The 15782-nt window shown below is 48.4% G+C and overlaps 1 protein-coding gene across 3 annotated transcripts in view; it reads left to right on the forward strand.

The window, feature by feature from the left end:
• LOC144093817 (beta-1,3-galactosyltransferase 1-like) overlaps positions 1–15782 on the forward strand; it is a 52720-nt gene that overhangs the window by 21181 nt on the left and 15757 nt on the right. For 2 of the 3 annotated variants that reach the window (XM_077627527.1, XM_077627528.1), the window contains exon 2: positions 1309–1397. The exons of the other annotated variant lie outside the window; for it this stretch is intronic. In XM_077627527.1, the coding sequence (XP_077483653.1) occupies positions 1362–1397 (36 nt within the window). In that variant the 5' untranslated portion in view covers positions 1309–1361. The remainder of the gene's footprint in view (positions 1–1308; positions 1398–15782) is intronic. 3 annotated transcript variants of the gene reach the window in all.

A 15782-nucleotide genomic window follows, 5' to 3' on the forward strand; every position in this document is an offset into this window, starting at 1 on the left:
GACGGGACGGGAGAGAAGATTGACACATTCGGTGACTATAGCAACCGAACGAAGCAATATAAAGGAAGCATAGGGAGAAAAAACGCAAAGGAACACTCATAAGTGGACGTAATCGACAATCAGGAAATGTCATAGTGTCACCGATCGAGAAATTGAAAGTATTGAATTAGATGCAAGGGATTAAAGCCATCGGCGTTTCGCTGATGCACGTGTTGTGTGCGTTATATGCCTCGGAAATCAGCGGCGAGGTCTGGTCTATACATTTGGCGATGGTGGTGGTCTTGTCCATGAACGCCTAAGTCTTTTTGTTCAGCGCAATATTCGGCTATGTTGTTTCTGAGTGACTGGTTCTCTGTATCTTTGGCGTGCTCGTGTATTCGGTCACTGATACAGCGCAGTCATATGTAGACGACACCACAAGCAACAGTTGACGCATTGGTTTTGGCGCTTCTCTTCGCGCGCTTTCTTTCCTGAGTAACTCGCTTACTCATAACCCTCCCAGTTATTCCGGGAAAAAAAGACGAAAATTCTTGCCAGCTTTGCCCAAAATATGTTTCAAATTGTGCGAAAATTTGCGTACATAGGGGATACACGCATTGTTCTCCTTTAGTGGTTGGTCAGCATTGCCGCGCATGTTCTTCTCAATTTGCGTTCGACAAACAGTGACTCGTTTGACAGCGATCTCATCGGGCACCCTGCAGCGGTTAGCCTTTTCACTTGTGCGTCAAAGCCGGTTTGGGTCTGATGCGCACATGACCTGTGTACAATGCGGCTTTCATGCATGCTTTTGCGATTAATCGTTTAACTATACTTCAAATGAACCGATTGTTAAGTTGCAGAAGGCTTTTCTTTTTGTTTTCTTGGGGGGGGGGGGGGGGGGCAGAGAGCCCTAGGCGGTCTACTGTAAAGGCATCCCGAACCCATTAGTAAGATGTGCTATCGTGCTCAGTGTGACTCGCAACAAGCATGAGTTGATAAAAAGCTCACGTCACGAATCGATGCGAGTCGGGTGCTGCTACAAAGTTTTGTATACAGCTGCCGAGCAACATGCCTGCGCGTCTAGTTCTGTGCAGCACAGTGTATTCATTTGCTATCAAACGCAAACCACGAGAACGTCGCCACCGGAGTGTTGCAGGTCATTCTAATCGCGAAATTACAAGTCTTTGAAAAGTAACGGCTGATTTGCGCGTAATCACGAGCTTGGTGCCCCCCTATAGTATGAATAAGTAGCCGACTTTTTGTTTTCGCTAAATAATAGTTTTTTTTCTCTGGAAGATTGACTCCTGTAATTTTTTTATTTATTTCCAGTTTCATGAACAGAAAGAAAGAGGGTGGAAAAGGGAAGGCTGAGAGGAGATTCCATGGAGCAGCAAAAATCAGCGTGGTCAAGAGTTAGAGTTGAGTGCTCCCTTCCTATTCGCCGCTACCTGTAACTTTTTTATAGCCGCGCTTTATATAGCTTCTCAGCTTGAAAAAAAGTTGTAGTAGTCACTAACTTTTACCCTCGATGTACAATCGATGTTTAAACATGCTCAGCAGTTCTCTCGTTCTATCAGTGCCCTTCGCATACTTTTAGAGCTTCTTGCCGCCGGCCTCGTCGCCAAAGGGGCTTGTTCAAGTGCCCGAAACTTTCGAAGGCGGTCTAAAATTGAGCCGGAGCAAGCCAGTAGGCGCGGGTTGATCTGCGTCAGCCACACGTTCGGCTCCAAAAGTGGCAACATATTATAGACGCCTCCTCCGTTCGATAGCCGAGATACGTCCCGACCCCCGTGTAAAAAGGAATCAAAACAGGGCGAAGCAAACAGGAGCCCGTGTACCGCTGTTGTCGGCTCGTGCCGCGCGAGAAGTCGTTAGGCTTAATACGAGCGTGCCACGGGAGAGTAAATCCTCGTCTGTTCGCTTTGTCTTCTTCTCTCTGTGTGTTTGAAGGGGCAGAAACGGAGCGCTCGTCGTGTGAGATGGGAACAGGCGCGGAGGCTGCCAAGCGCTTCGTGTCACGCACAGGACACTGACCCCCCCTCGCGGTTGAAACCGGAGCGAGCGCCGCTGCCGCCGGTTCAAGAATAGAACGGGAGGGGAAAGAGTGCTTTTTATCTACATGCGTGAAGAGAGACGGCTATCTTTGGCAGGGCGAGGAGAAAAATCACCTCTTTGCTTGGGTTCTTTACGAAGAAAAACGACAACATGGCGAAGTAAAGAGAAAGAGAGAGTTGGTAACAATAGCACCAAATTTTGCTCAACTATTTACACCTAACGAGGACGCCAACGCCGACCTAGCTCACGTGACAACGGACACTTTGACAAAGACGTGACCACTGCCAGGCGCGCCCGCCCTCTACAGACTACATATGTTCCTCGGTCATGGCTGACGCATAATACCAGATAGGTCTGACAGCTCCGTGGAATTGGCCTGAATACAACCGGTGACATCAGGCTGTAGACCCCCCCCCCCTTTTTCCTTTTTTTTCATTTTACGATGGTCGGCACCAAACGTACGCGGTGACATTGTAGGAAACCCTATGACTACAACAGCGCTTCGACAGGAGACGAATATGGAAGGACATGTGCTAATAACAACTTAACTGTTAGTACCGCTTATCCTTTTTTCTTTTCCCCTGTCGTGGCACTGCTTTTGTAATGAAAGACCTACCATCTAGCTCAACTTTCCGTTTTACCGTAGGAAACATTGCACTTTCGATTCCCAGCTGAATGCATAACTTTTCACCATCACCCCGCTTCCATTAACTTGCGCAGGCAGCCGCGTACGCGTATTGTGTGTTTTCGGGCTATAACTACACATTGTGGCAATCGCGTTCGAGGCGCCGAAAAGGAACCTCCGTACGTTTTCGCCGCGAAACACCTGGAACAGCTTTTTAAAAATTTCAGTTATCCACCAGGTGTAATGTTCATTTTATTTACACAGATATCGACAGCAGTTACAGTAGCGGGTGTTCAGGCTGGAATAGTATTCGAGGGCCTCTGAAAACTCAACGGACCCAGAAATGGCGCTCGTCCTACCTACCTTCTCTTTTTTCCCTTCCTTTTTCTTTTTTTTTTCATGTTCTGTCCTTCCGTCGTGTCGCATTGGCTGCATAGCCGTGCACGCCTGTGCCACTGCGAGTCAGAATAACGGCGTGATGAGTTTCCTTTCCTTCTTTATGCCTGTCAGGGCGAAAGATAAACCACCTCGTATATAAGCGCCCACGAGCGACACACGCCTGCAGGGGTGACGCGCGTTGACCTTGGTGGCGCTGTGTTCGTCCCTTCGGCCGCTTTCGGCTTGGATGTATTGCCCGCTCTTAGCCGCAATAGGCCGCGACACTGGGAGAACTATAGCGCTGCTCTCTCGCGGATCACGAGTCTTCAGTGACGACAAAAGAATGCCCCAGCCGGGGAACGGGCCGTCTCGGAGCGAGGACTGCGCGATTCCGGCCGAGGAAATTGCTCCCTCGCTGGGCAAAACGCCGGCGCCGGTCTCGCTTGCTGTGTGTGCCTCCTCGTATAGAGGCGCGGTGCGGCTTCAGTGGCAATTTCCGCCTTCTTTTAGGTTTTCGGTTGTTGTTTTTTTGCGCAGTCGCTTAAGGAGTCCATGTGGCAGAAAATCCGGCGTCGGCGTCGTCTTGACCGTAGCCGAAAAATCCAAAAAAGAAACAACCTGCGAGACAAGTGGGCCGCATAGGCGACGTAACCTTGTGGCGTTATCACAACCTGCCCACCGGATTGTGAACGAACTGCACACCGCGGCTGGTGGCAGCTAATGATTGGTCGCGAGACGCTGCTCGAAAAGAGCAACCTGGATCGTAGAAGTCCCGCCGGTAACAGCACCGGCCACCGCAGCTCAGTTGCGCATCACTTAGCCGCTGCACCGCTGCGCCACGAGTGGTATCAGGACTCCCAGGGACCTATGAATGTCAAGTAGGGAATGACCAATTAATTCTTCATATATGGGCACTAACGGATTAGCTATCACGTCATACCCTTAAGGTGGATCTGAGCTGCTCCTCCATTTTTTTTACGCTGATAGCTACATGAGAGCACAGTCTCTACGCCGTAATATGTCGTACAACTGCGGCGTTTACTATCCTTCGCCACGAGAAGGTCGTAGTCTGAGTTTTCTCTTTCCACGTGAGACAGACTTCGCTTACTCTTTGTTTTTCAAGGAAGGGGAAGCGTACTTTAATTATCCGTAGCGGTTTGACAGCGGGGTGCTTGTGCAAAAAATAGGCGTGTTATGACGAAAACTACATTTTTTTTTACATTATCCAACGCGAACAAATGTCCTCCAGAATTCCCCTACATTCATGCGTTATGAACGATGCACTTGAATTTGAGAACAACTGCATCACGCTGCGTCGTGTACCCTCAAAGGTATCTGGCCGTTTTAGTAACGTACGGCAATCAGTGCTGCCGTATTTAACTATAATGTTAGCATTCTGCACATTGCTGATTTTATATCATTCATTCTGGTTATGTCCTACATGTGTGTGTGTGTACGTGTTTCTTCTTGGTCCCCGCTTCTTTCGCGCAGTTCAGTCATGAACGAAATCCACCAACTAGCCCGCCTCAAAACCCTTCTTGAATATGTCCTACACTCTGCTTCTTTTTTCTTCTAGCTCCGGGCTACCACTCTGCTATCTCGCCTCTTAGGGAGGTAAAAGAAAACTAGCGCCTATGTATACGACCCACCAGAAGCGGTCTAGCGGCCTGTACGGTAAAACCCGGCTCGTTTCACGAGCAATTTGCGAGGAGGTAACTTCTTCCCGCCCGTGATGGCCGCAATACACTCCTGGCACCGACGCTTGTTGTTCCTTCTCGGCGCGCTGGTCTCTCGCATTCAGGGAAGACGGCCGCCGCGAAGGCGAAACACTCCGCGGCGAGGTTACGTTGACGTGCGCGTTCCCGCTGACGGCACCGCGCGCTCACGTTATGAGCCCGACGTTGTTTATGCTCCCCTCTTCCGTCTATAGAGGACTGTCCCAACACTTATGGCCGCTGTCCGTGGAAAAACCATTGCGCTTGATGTCAGAACTCGCGGAGTGTCGCGAGCGTAGAAAAAAAAAATGGAGCAATGAAAACAGCTATGCTTGTAGCGCGGCTGCGTACAAGGTGCGGAGTGCGGTAAACCGCTGCGTAAACCTTCGCAGGGCTACAAATCCTTGCGGGATTGACCCAATAGGAGCGTACATGCGTTTCCCCCGTCCGTGCTAGTGTGACCGAGTGTCCATATAATTTCGAGGTGGCTGAGTGGTTATGGCGCTCGGCTGCAGGCCCGAAAGACGCGGGTTCGATCCCGGCCGCGGCGGTCGAATTTCGGTGGAGGCGAAATTCTAGAGGCCCGTGTGCTGTGCGATGTCAGTGCACGTTAAAGAACCCCAGGTGGTCGAAATTTCTGGAGCCCTTCACTACGGCGTCTCTCATAGCCTGAGTCGTTTTGAGACGTTAAACCCCCATAAACCATTTAATTTCGAGGTTTGTTTTCACGTCGTGGAAACTGTTTAGTGAAGGCTCTCCTGGCAGGCCACCTGTGCGCGACGTTCGCATCAAAATAAAAGCAGGCGTCAGTTATCGGAATGAATACCAGTGCCGGTGCCTGACACTACGGTACAGCTCACTCAGCCATAAGAGATGTTCTTAAACTCATTGCAAATGCAGCCTACACAGCGTACGTACTTCGCCAGTGGTCTCTTGCCAGACACGAAACACTTATGCGCAACTGATGCACCCACTGTCGATAACAGTGTAGAGCAGATCTACAACATTTAGTATAGACTTGCCCATCTTTCTCGCGAGGGAGACACAGAATTCAGCACACGCCACATGACCACATGGCTACCCTAGCAGACCAGATACGACCAAGCACCGGAGTACAACATGCCATCGAGGCGTACGGTAGTGAGAGTGGCCTGCTTCCAGTAGTGTAAGATAGGCGACTCAGTTAAGGCGCGCAGCTCCGAATGCTATGAGGATAACCGTCTAGAAGTCTCCTCTGCAAATACACTCGCATCCGTCCTTCTATTTCTCCAGAAGCGTTCGAGTGCCCTCCCTCCCTTGCAATAAATTCTCTATTCATTTATTCGCTTCCACTGGTATATCATTAACAAGATAGTGAACTCTTATACACGCTGCTCTATATCTGTTCGTCAATGTTACCCCACCATTTCCCTTTCTATATCTCGCTCCGTCCTCAGCTTAATTTCAAGTATTTACGTTAGCCTTCAGTTCAGGTTCGCTTAGGCGCCAAGAACAGCTAGTTATAATGGTCATATTCAGTCATAAGAAAATAAAAATTCCGTCTCAGGCTGAGCACAATGTTATATAATTTTTTTCTTGTCTAAAACTTTGTTTTTGTTCTAGGAATCTTATGCCCTATTTACCCGGCCCCCTCTGTTTGGTTTGTCTGGCAGGCTAGCACGTGCGAAACATCGCCAGGGAGGGGTGTGGCTATTGTTTCAGAGATAAAGCTATCGGTGGCCCGAATAAAACTTACAACAGCTGTTCGAGCTGCTCGTTGACGGTCGCCGCCTTATGCAAGGCGAACACATCGAACTGCTTGAGCTTCTCCACAACGCAGCAGGATTTGCCGTCCAATCGGGCGGAATAGTAGATACGTCTACTTGTTCACTGCGGCGAATGCCACAAGTGGAACTACAAACCAGGAGTGAAGTTCTACCGGCAAAGTTCTATCCGCTCTTCCGCAAAGAAGCAGTTTAGTTTATAGGAGTATGTTTTCTGTGCAATAATGAGTGTACATAGATAAATACGTAGTGACATATTTTCCGAGGGTAAAACGAAAGCCATGCTTCTGGTCGACGATGAGCTGGCCCAGGCCTCAGCTGCGTGTCATGTGGTCAAAGGATGCCGCCCACCAAAATATTCCATATGGTCTCATTGTTGTAAAACATTTAGCACAATTTTACGCAACCGAACTAGGATCCAAGACATGAATCCCTTCGTCTTTCACACGTGAGGTCGCTTCGTGAATTTCGGATGACTGAACTAGGGTCTGGTTTTCTGTGACTCATTGTTTTTAGTGCAAGAGCGCATTGTCTCTCACAAAGCATATTAGTTCGAGCAGCCGTAATGCCCGAGCTGCGCCGTAGACGGCACACTTAACCCTTTAACGCGCTTTGTACACAACTGTACATTGCGAGCTGAGCCTTCTCTTAGTTCTCTCTACCTTGGTGCGAGATCTTTGTTTCAGGAGAAAAAAAGCATGCTTCGTATTTCGAATGGGGCGCTTTTTTGTAGCAGTTCCACTCTAAACGCGAATACACATATGGGACTAAAAACAGAGTAAGCTGTCCTCCCTCACCCCTATTTACCCTCTCTTACTCCATTACTGCAAGTCGTACAGCTTACTCCCTTTCTACTCATTTGTTTGTAGAGAAAGCAGCTAATGATGTTTCTGAGAACAGTGAACTTTGTTTCACATCCTCCGCCATTTTTTCGCAAACAGATTTTGCCGCTAGTATTAATGTAATGTTTTAAAATAAATTACAAACGTTTTGTGCATCTTCGCGAAAGAAAATGATTTCACGACCCTTGTGGTAGTAACTTGAAATTGCTGGTATTATCACATTTTACAACAATTTAGAAAGCTTTTGAGCGGTTTTGTACGTGTGTGCAACAAAATTAACCATTGATGTGTCGCTCGATCAAACGGGTGACTACCAGCCAAAAGAAATAAACAACAGGGAATTGCGCAGCCGCCGCGGAGGCTCAGTGGTTAGGGCGCTCGGCTACTGATCCGTAGTTCAATTGAATTCAATTCACTTTCAATTCCATTTATTTCTCAGAAAATTCTGGCTGGCTGCCTAGACTAAAAGCTGTAGGTATACAGCTTGACGAGGTCGGGTTCGAACCCGACCTCGGCGGCTGCGTTTTTATGGAGGCAAAACGCTAAGGCACCCGTGCGCTGTGCGATGTCAGTGCACGTTAAAGATGCCCAGGTGGTCGAAATTATTCCGGAGCCGACTTATACGGCGTCCCTCATAGTCTGAGTCGCTTTGCGCCGTTGAACCCCATAGAACCAAAACCAGAGAACTGCACAGAAAGACGTACACTACAGAGAATAGCGCCGAGCTTCCAGCCCTTTTCCTGTGCTGTTCTCTTTTATGTGCCGTCTTTATTGGCTGGTTAGCCCTTTTTAACATGCATTACCAACAGGTCCTCCCTTGCTTTTATTGCATAGATTGTGTTGTCTGCTTTCTCTTCGTCCCTGTATACTTTAGTACTGTGTTCTTAGGTAAACACCAACTTGCCCAGCTTTCTGCCTGTAATGGTTTCTTGATGCTGTGATTGATATACTACCTAGGTAGAAAATTCTTATTTTTTTTTCTCTCGAAAGGATAAAGGGTGGCATTAAGTTCAAGGCGGCGCATGCTTCCGTCGATCGGCAAAACTGAGAATGGTGACGCCGTTAATATACCGTATCGAGCAAACTCCGCATGGCTGGCAGTCGGGGTTTACCAAAGACGGATTGCCGCGGTGTCAGCAAGTAATGTACTCTCTCGTTTCAGGTGACGGGGTGACTGCTATGATGGAAAGCTTTCGGCGTAGCGTAGAGTACGGCAGTACAACGACGCGGGCTTTAGTGGCTGTTGTCGTCGGACGAATTTCACCGTCGCTGACACTCGGTGTTTGGTCGGAGGCGCTTGACTTCCTCCTGCGAACTTTCGGTAGCTTTTAGCTTGAGTAAAAGGTAAAGCACAGCCAGCCTTTTCACCCTAGTTCGGAGCGAAGACGTCTGGCAGTGCAAAAGCTTCACTGCGCGCGCACCTCCCGCCCACTTGAGTGCTCCCGCTCCCGGGCTCACTCAGGCATTGTGACACAAAAGCTACAACCTCTCCTAAAACTCTCTTCTTCAGGTGTGAAACCAAACACAATTTAAGATGTGCATGCTTGGTATGCAACCTATACATGCAATTTATGTTTAACTGTCCGCAAAACTTTGAAAACAAGGGCAGTTGTGGAACTGCACATGCAGTCATGGACAATATGAAAGGAAACAAAGTTTGACTATTCAGTTATTGATTACTGCACGTTAATGTGCGACCAGCGCAGTTTATTTTTTCTAGCTAGTTTTTCTTTTGGCGTACAATATCCAAAAGTCACTATCGAATGTTGTGGAGAAATAACGAGAAAAAATTGGCGGTGATTTAGCTCTGGTTAAACCTGGAATGACGCAATAGCTACAGCTGGCCGAGTGGAACTTGGTCACGTGACCAACCGCGTGATCAGCCACGGCTCCGCGCCGCCGGCAATTGCTGCTCCGCACCACGTGACCAACCACGTGACAGCGTGGCGGCGTCGCCACGCTGAAGGCTTGAAACGCTACCGTAATGTAGCTATCGCTACAAAATTGCAGTTTTCTGCAAAAAAATTTGTTTCGTCTTATATTGCTCACGAATGTGCATATAGCTGGAAGCTATAAGCATGTGCACCTATAGTGTGCTTATTTCCGACGCAACCAGTTGTGTGCAGGTGTTTACCCGCTTGTCCAGGGCGCTATTGGCCTCTTTGTTAGAGACAGATTGTAGGTAAGCGCGCTCGCGTAATGAGCTGCCTGGCCGTTTTGCACCCGAGTGACCACCTTTTGGTGGGCGTCGCGTTCACTGCCGGAATACCTCTTTTTATAAGGCGGGTGAAAACGCTCACGGGCAATTACACAACGCTCACTGCGCCTTCGACGCCGCATATAAAAATCCATTCGCGCCATCACTCAATGAACGCATTTTGCGGCGGACGAAGAGCACACCAAAAGGCGGCCACTCGTATCTTAACGGTGAGACAGCACATGCCGCGCACGCTCAGAGAGAAGCTGTCTCTAACTCACAGGGAGATGGCAGATGTCGCTGAAGCACTCTGCAGCGTGGAGCTACGTGTACAAGTGGGTCGACATGCATATGTATAGGGCATGCACATTCATAGGCAACGAGCTAGCACATTGCACAACTGCGCCGGGTATTACACACGTGCATGTTGCTGCTCGGTCGGTGACTAAACGGAGGAACTCTCCTTTTCATCGGGAGACTGACGTGTTGTCGGGCGTGAAAAAACGATCTCAAAACACTCCATTCTAGGGAACGGCACGTTGTGTACGGTCGACTATTAAACCTTTCCCAAGCTGCTCATTATGAATCATCGAGCAATCATCGAGCTGCCTCATGAGCAAGCAAGCCGCCGCGGTGGCTTAGTGGTTATGGCGCTCGGCTGCTGGCCCGAAAGACGCGGGTTCGATCCCGGCCCCGGCGGTCGCATTTCGATGTAGGCTAAATCCTAGAGGTTGATGCAATGTGCGATGTCAGTGCACGTAAAAGAACCCCAGGTGGTCGAAATTCCGGGAGCCCTTCTCTGCGGCGTACCTCATAGCCCGAGTTGCTCTGGGACGTTAAGCGCCCTTAAACCAAACCAGACATTCCAGAAAGGAGCAGCAGCCCAAGCTGGTCCTTGGGCCTTGACCGTCTTAGGAATTACCGATGACATGGCCGTTCTGGCATATTTCTCTCGTCGCAACGCAGCGTATCGTGGCTTAGCTTGCATTACAGGCTAAAAGATAGCCTACCTGAATAAGTGCCTGACGATTCCGGTTTCTTTTGATATTGTAGCCTGTTTGCACGTGCTGTTTCTGTATACACACACACACACACACACACACACACACACACACACACACACACACACACACACACACACACACACACACACACACACACACACACACACACACACACACACACACACACACACACACACACACACACACACACACACACACACACACACACACACACACACACATACACACACACACACATACACACACACACACATACACACACACACACACACACACACACACACACACACACACACACACACACACATACACACATACACACACATACACACATACACACACATATACACACATATACACACATATACACACATATACACACATATACACACATACACACATACATACATACATACATACATACATACATACATACATACATACATACATACATACATACATACATACATACATACATACATACATACATACATACATACATACACACACACATATATATATATATATATATATATATATATATATATATATATATATATATATATATATATATATATATATATTAGCGTTTTTTGTTTTTCAATGAATAAGCAGTTGATAGTAAGCACCCGTGCCGTCTTTATTTCGACCCCTTGTCTTCGTCGCGCTTTAACATTATGACGAAACTTAGAATTTCCGGCAATTTTTTTTATAAATTACTGCGTGCTGTACACTAAATTCTTTACGCACGTAGTTTATGCAACCAGCCGTGCACAAAGTAAGAAGATAATTCTTGTCGTCAAATTCTTAGTTAACTGCAATCAACTAATAAAAGTCGGCCGCTTAAGCTGTGGTGTGTATGTTTGTATACAGGGTGTTTCACCTAAGACTTTACACAATTCTTAAAGATAGGCTTTTTGAATTAAAAGGCGATGTCAGCTGTCTGGCACGTCAGAATATAGCTAAGACGTGCTAACTATCAGGCTTATTAACTAATATGGAATATTTACCTTTTTAACTATTACTGTTAGGCGCCCTAATTATTTTGAGGCATGTAGCCTACCGTGAATGATATCCGTATCGGTTTTTGGAATTTCGAAAGTCCGGATACCCTCGGCTCTTTGGCCCCACAAATTTTGGCTATTCTTACGAGTTACGACCACAGGAGAGGTTGCCTTGTCTGCAAGTTTCTCGAAAGCGCATGTATTCTGGCGCGATGTAGCCAGAATTTGCTGGGCCGGAGCGTCGACGGTAACCGAGTTTTCGAAATTCTAAAAACTAATATGGATGCTACTCACGGATGGCTACACGCCTCTCGGTAATTAAGGAGCCTAACAGCAACAGTTAAAAAGTTAGCTATTCATTATTAGTTAACCAGCCTGCTAGTTAGCACATCTTAGCTTTACTCTCATGTACTACGCCGCTCTTCGAACTCAAAAAACCGCTCTTCTAACTCAAAAAGCCTTTTTTTTTTAAATTATGCAACGTCTCAGGTGAAACACCCTGTATATCTAACATTTACAGGCGGTCGCATTCCTTGACTACTACATGTGATGCGTTTCTCATAACTTGCTCGTGTTCCTAGATATTCGCCTCCACATTTGCCATTCAGTCCGCGTAATTAATTGCATGCGCACGCAAAACGGTGCACATCTCCTCCCGGCGTGGCTTGCTGTTGAGCACGCCGGAAGGAGATGCGCCCCCGCAAATCTCGGGAAATTCATTCCGATCGGCGAAATTGATTCCAAGTCTCTTCTATGGCGAAACTCGGGACGAGTTGAAACTTGCTTGACGAAAACCTCGGAACGCGCGTGTGTGAGAATTCCGCCAAAAAGGAATCGTGTGGGAATGCGACCATCTCGCAGTTTCGAATATAAACATTCATGCTTCCTGCAATGAATTAAAAATAGTTTATTGTCTGACTGCAGCTAATTCGAGGGGAGGACAACGACAGCTATCCTGTCACATTGTGTCCGCCTGACCGGGTATAACTAGCGTGCAGAAACAGCTTTCACGTGCTCGTCACTGTCTGCTTCTGGAACATCCGGACGCTCTAATTTTGATTACCCAGAATAGAATACTGGGCCGCAGCCAATCGAAGAGAGCAGATCGCGCGCTGCCGTCTTGTTAATCTTTGCGTCCAAGCACGCGTGCTCCGGCCCAGGCGGCCGCCACGAGCGCTCTTGATAAGCGTCTGCTCGTGCGAAGCTTATTTTCCACGTCATTTTGTTTTTATAGATGAATTTACACGGTCCTCAAATATGAAATAGAACAAGCATATTGGATTGGTCATATTGGTGATTTCTTTTTTGTCTTCTGAAATTCAAAATGATTTTTGGATATAATACACCAAGACTAAAACTAGTGACAAAACAGGAGAAAGTGTGCTTGTCACGCATAATTATGGAGTAATCGTAAACTGACTGTTCAAACTTTGTTCCCTTTAATGTTGAAGGAATTGGTACAGGAGCGCTTCCCCCTGGTTGTTAGTCGTCGATTCGTTTTCTTTTTTTTTTCAGTTGAAGCTTTGGCAACCCGACTCGACTTCAATCCGACTCACTTGAAAACTCGACTCCTTACAGCCACGTTCCAGAGACATGGCTATTCTGTGCAGAAAACTTAATCCCTTCGTTCAGCGTCATGGAGGAAGCAAAGAACTCCATGCTCAGCGTACTCTTTTCCACGTCTCCATCTGTAATATCGTCACGTCGTTTAGAAATGCGATCGATTCGGTCGAAATTTCTCGGCAAACCTCGCCGAACACGGACCGGTTTGTCCCACCGCCCGACAATCTCGGTCTGCGTCGCCCGTACCGAGGCTGATGAAAACATGACACGTGCGGCCACACGGAACGTGCCGCTCGCCTGACGCGGCACAAGCCCCGACAGGAGGCCAGCGACGAGCCGACGGCAAATGATAACAAATGGACCACGCCGGTGGGCCGAAAGGTGGATTCTCTCTCTGGGCCGTTCCGTGTTGGTGGTTTTGTTGCAGCACTCGTTGCTTGGGGTGACGGCGCGTCGCACGAGAGAGAACGGGGCCGCCAGTGAGAGGCTCCTTCCGGCGGCACGTCCGTGACGGAAAGCGAAAAACGTAACGGATAGCCGGCTGGCTGCCTTCCTGGTTCTCGCGTCTCTCTCTCTCTCTCTCTCTCTCTCTCTCTCTCTCTCTCTCTCTCTCTCTCTCTCTCTCTCTCATCTCTACCGCCTTTTCGCCCTCCACCGTGTGCCCGCTTTTCCGGCACGGGTGTACGGCTCGCGTTACTCGGCTTGATTGCCCGTGTCTCTAAGCGCTGCTCTTTCGCCCTTCTGCCTTCAAAATATTCAATTCTCTGGTCCGTGGCGCCCGCAACAACCCCCGCTCTTTGTCAGCACGCCTCCATTCAACCCCCCCCCCCTCCCCTATTTGGCGCTCTTTGTTGCTTTACTACCTTGCGCGTGTCTCCTAATCCGCTGGCGTTGACTCCTTCGTTACAGTCTGTATGCCTGGAATTTTTCCTTTATTGTCATGCCGTGTTTATTCAGGCACGACGGGAAGGAAGAATGAAAGCAAGGGTGCGGGGCGGCGCTTCGCACGCGAATGACCCTGCCGGTGTGTGTGTGCACAGGCGGCTGCGTTGGTAGCGTCAGCGACCAGCGCTCGTCTCTTAGCGAGGCGACGCCTTCGCCCGCGTGGGCCGCCGAGACACTTGTGGCGTCCCGCATTCCAGTGGAGCGCTTATTACTGCATGATGTTGCTCCCTTTCCGTATACCTCCCGCCCCCCCCCCCCCTCTCTCTCTCTCTCTGCACTTGGCGATTGTTCCCGACAGGTATGAAATGGGTCACGTGCGTCAGTCGCGAATAGATGCATGCTTATGTCCGTGCATGTGTGTGGAGGAGTTAGTGAGAGGTCATTCTTGGCGGAGTTTGTTTTCCTTGTTCCTCATTGGCAGCGTCTCTCCGTAGGGTCTGCATCGTGAGCGTGACTGTCCGTGGCTCTTGTCATAACCAGTTTGGTCAGTGCGAAATGAGTCCACCTTGTCGAGAGTGCACTTAATGCCAGAGATTGTTTTTTGAGCGCCGCGGAGAACTTTCTCTAAGGTCCCCAGTTTTCCGCATCTCATGCCGCTGATGGAATTCGCTAGTTGGGATGCAGGCCGGTAAAGTTAGATCTTTTTTTTTTTTTCACGTCTAAGACGCGACGAGTAAAGCGCACCTCTTGCGGATTTTGCGGTCCATAGTTTCTTAACGTGCGAGGCGAAAAATTCAGGGGGCACTTTGATGACCTAAAGTGCGGTGAGGCGAAAGCCTTTAGCACGGGGTTGCTGCTTGTGTCACTGATGTGTGGTTAAGATGTTAAGTACAGAATTGTTTGTGAATATTAAATGCTGGAGACACTGGAGGGCATTTGGCAGGCACCCATCTGATTCGACGCCTTTCTGCAAACACTCTCCGTCGTCCTAGACAAGGAGAACTGCATATGCGTTGGCAGGAAGTAGCGTAGTCGTTAGCACGCTCAGCAGAGGAAGGATGGTGGTTCGAATCCCATCGTACACAAAGATTTTTTTTTCTTATCGGGTTCGAGAGTGTCACGGCCGGTCGGACGGACACCGCGAGTATGAGCCATTAAAGGCTTTCGCCTTAAATAAATGATCGCGTAATCCGGCTTCAAAAGAATCGTCGCAGTGGTGAAAATTTCTCCCAATGGCTTTCACAAACTAGCCGCCCCTGTAATGAAGAGGTCCGCTGACATGGCAGGTGAGCTCTGTAGCGTATTTTGTATTTCATATATCTAGCCAGACTGCAACTGCGAATGCTCGTTAAGAGTTTAAATCTGCAGAGAGGGCACTTATAAAAGGCAAGAGCTCGGTGTTCTTCGCCCTCTGTAAGTAACCAGCGTAGGGGTAAAGAAATCTTATGGCCGAAACTGTGTACTAAGCACAAATGCATTTGTCAACTTATTTATCGCCACTAATAAAGACGCGCGTTAACCGGTGTTTTGAGCCACGCATGACACTCGCTTTATGAATTGCACACAGAAGTTATAGAAAACTTCGATGATTAGCAGTAATGGGCACAGATAGGGCATTTTTCTGTATGCGGTAACAAAACGAAAAAAAATAAGACACGATGAGCATGATCTGGAATCCTGCGCTGCAATTCTCAGGCACTTGCGCTCTGCGAGATGGCTGTTCCTTGCTTTCACAGGCAAGAAGCCGAGGT

This window comes from Amblyomma americanum, chromosome 6 (assembly GCF_052857255.1).
Source record: "Amblyomma americanum isolate KBUSLIRL-KWMA chromosome 6, ASM5285725v1, whole genome shotgun sequence".
NCBI lineage: Eukaryota > Metazoa > Arthropoda > Arachnida > Ixodida > Ixodidae > Amblyomma > Amblyomma americanum.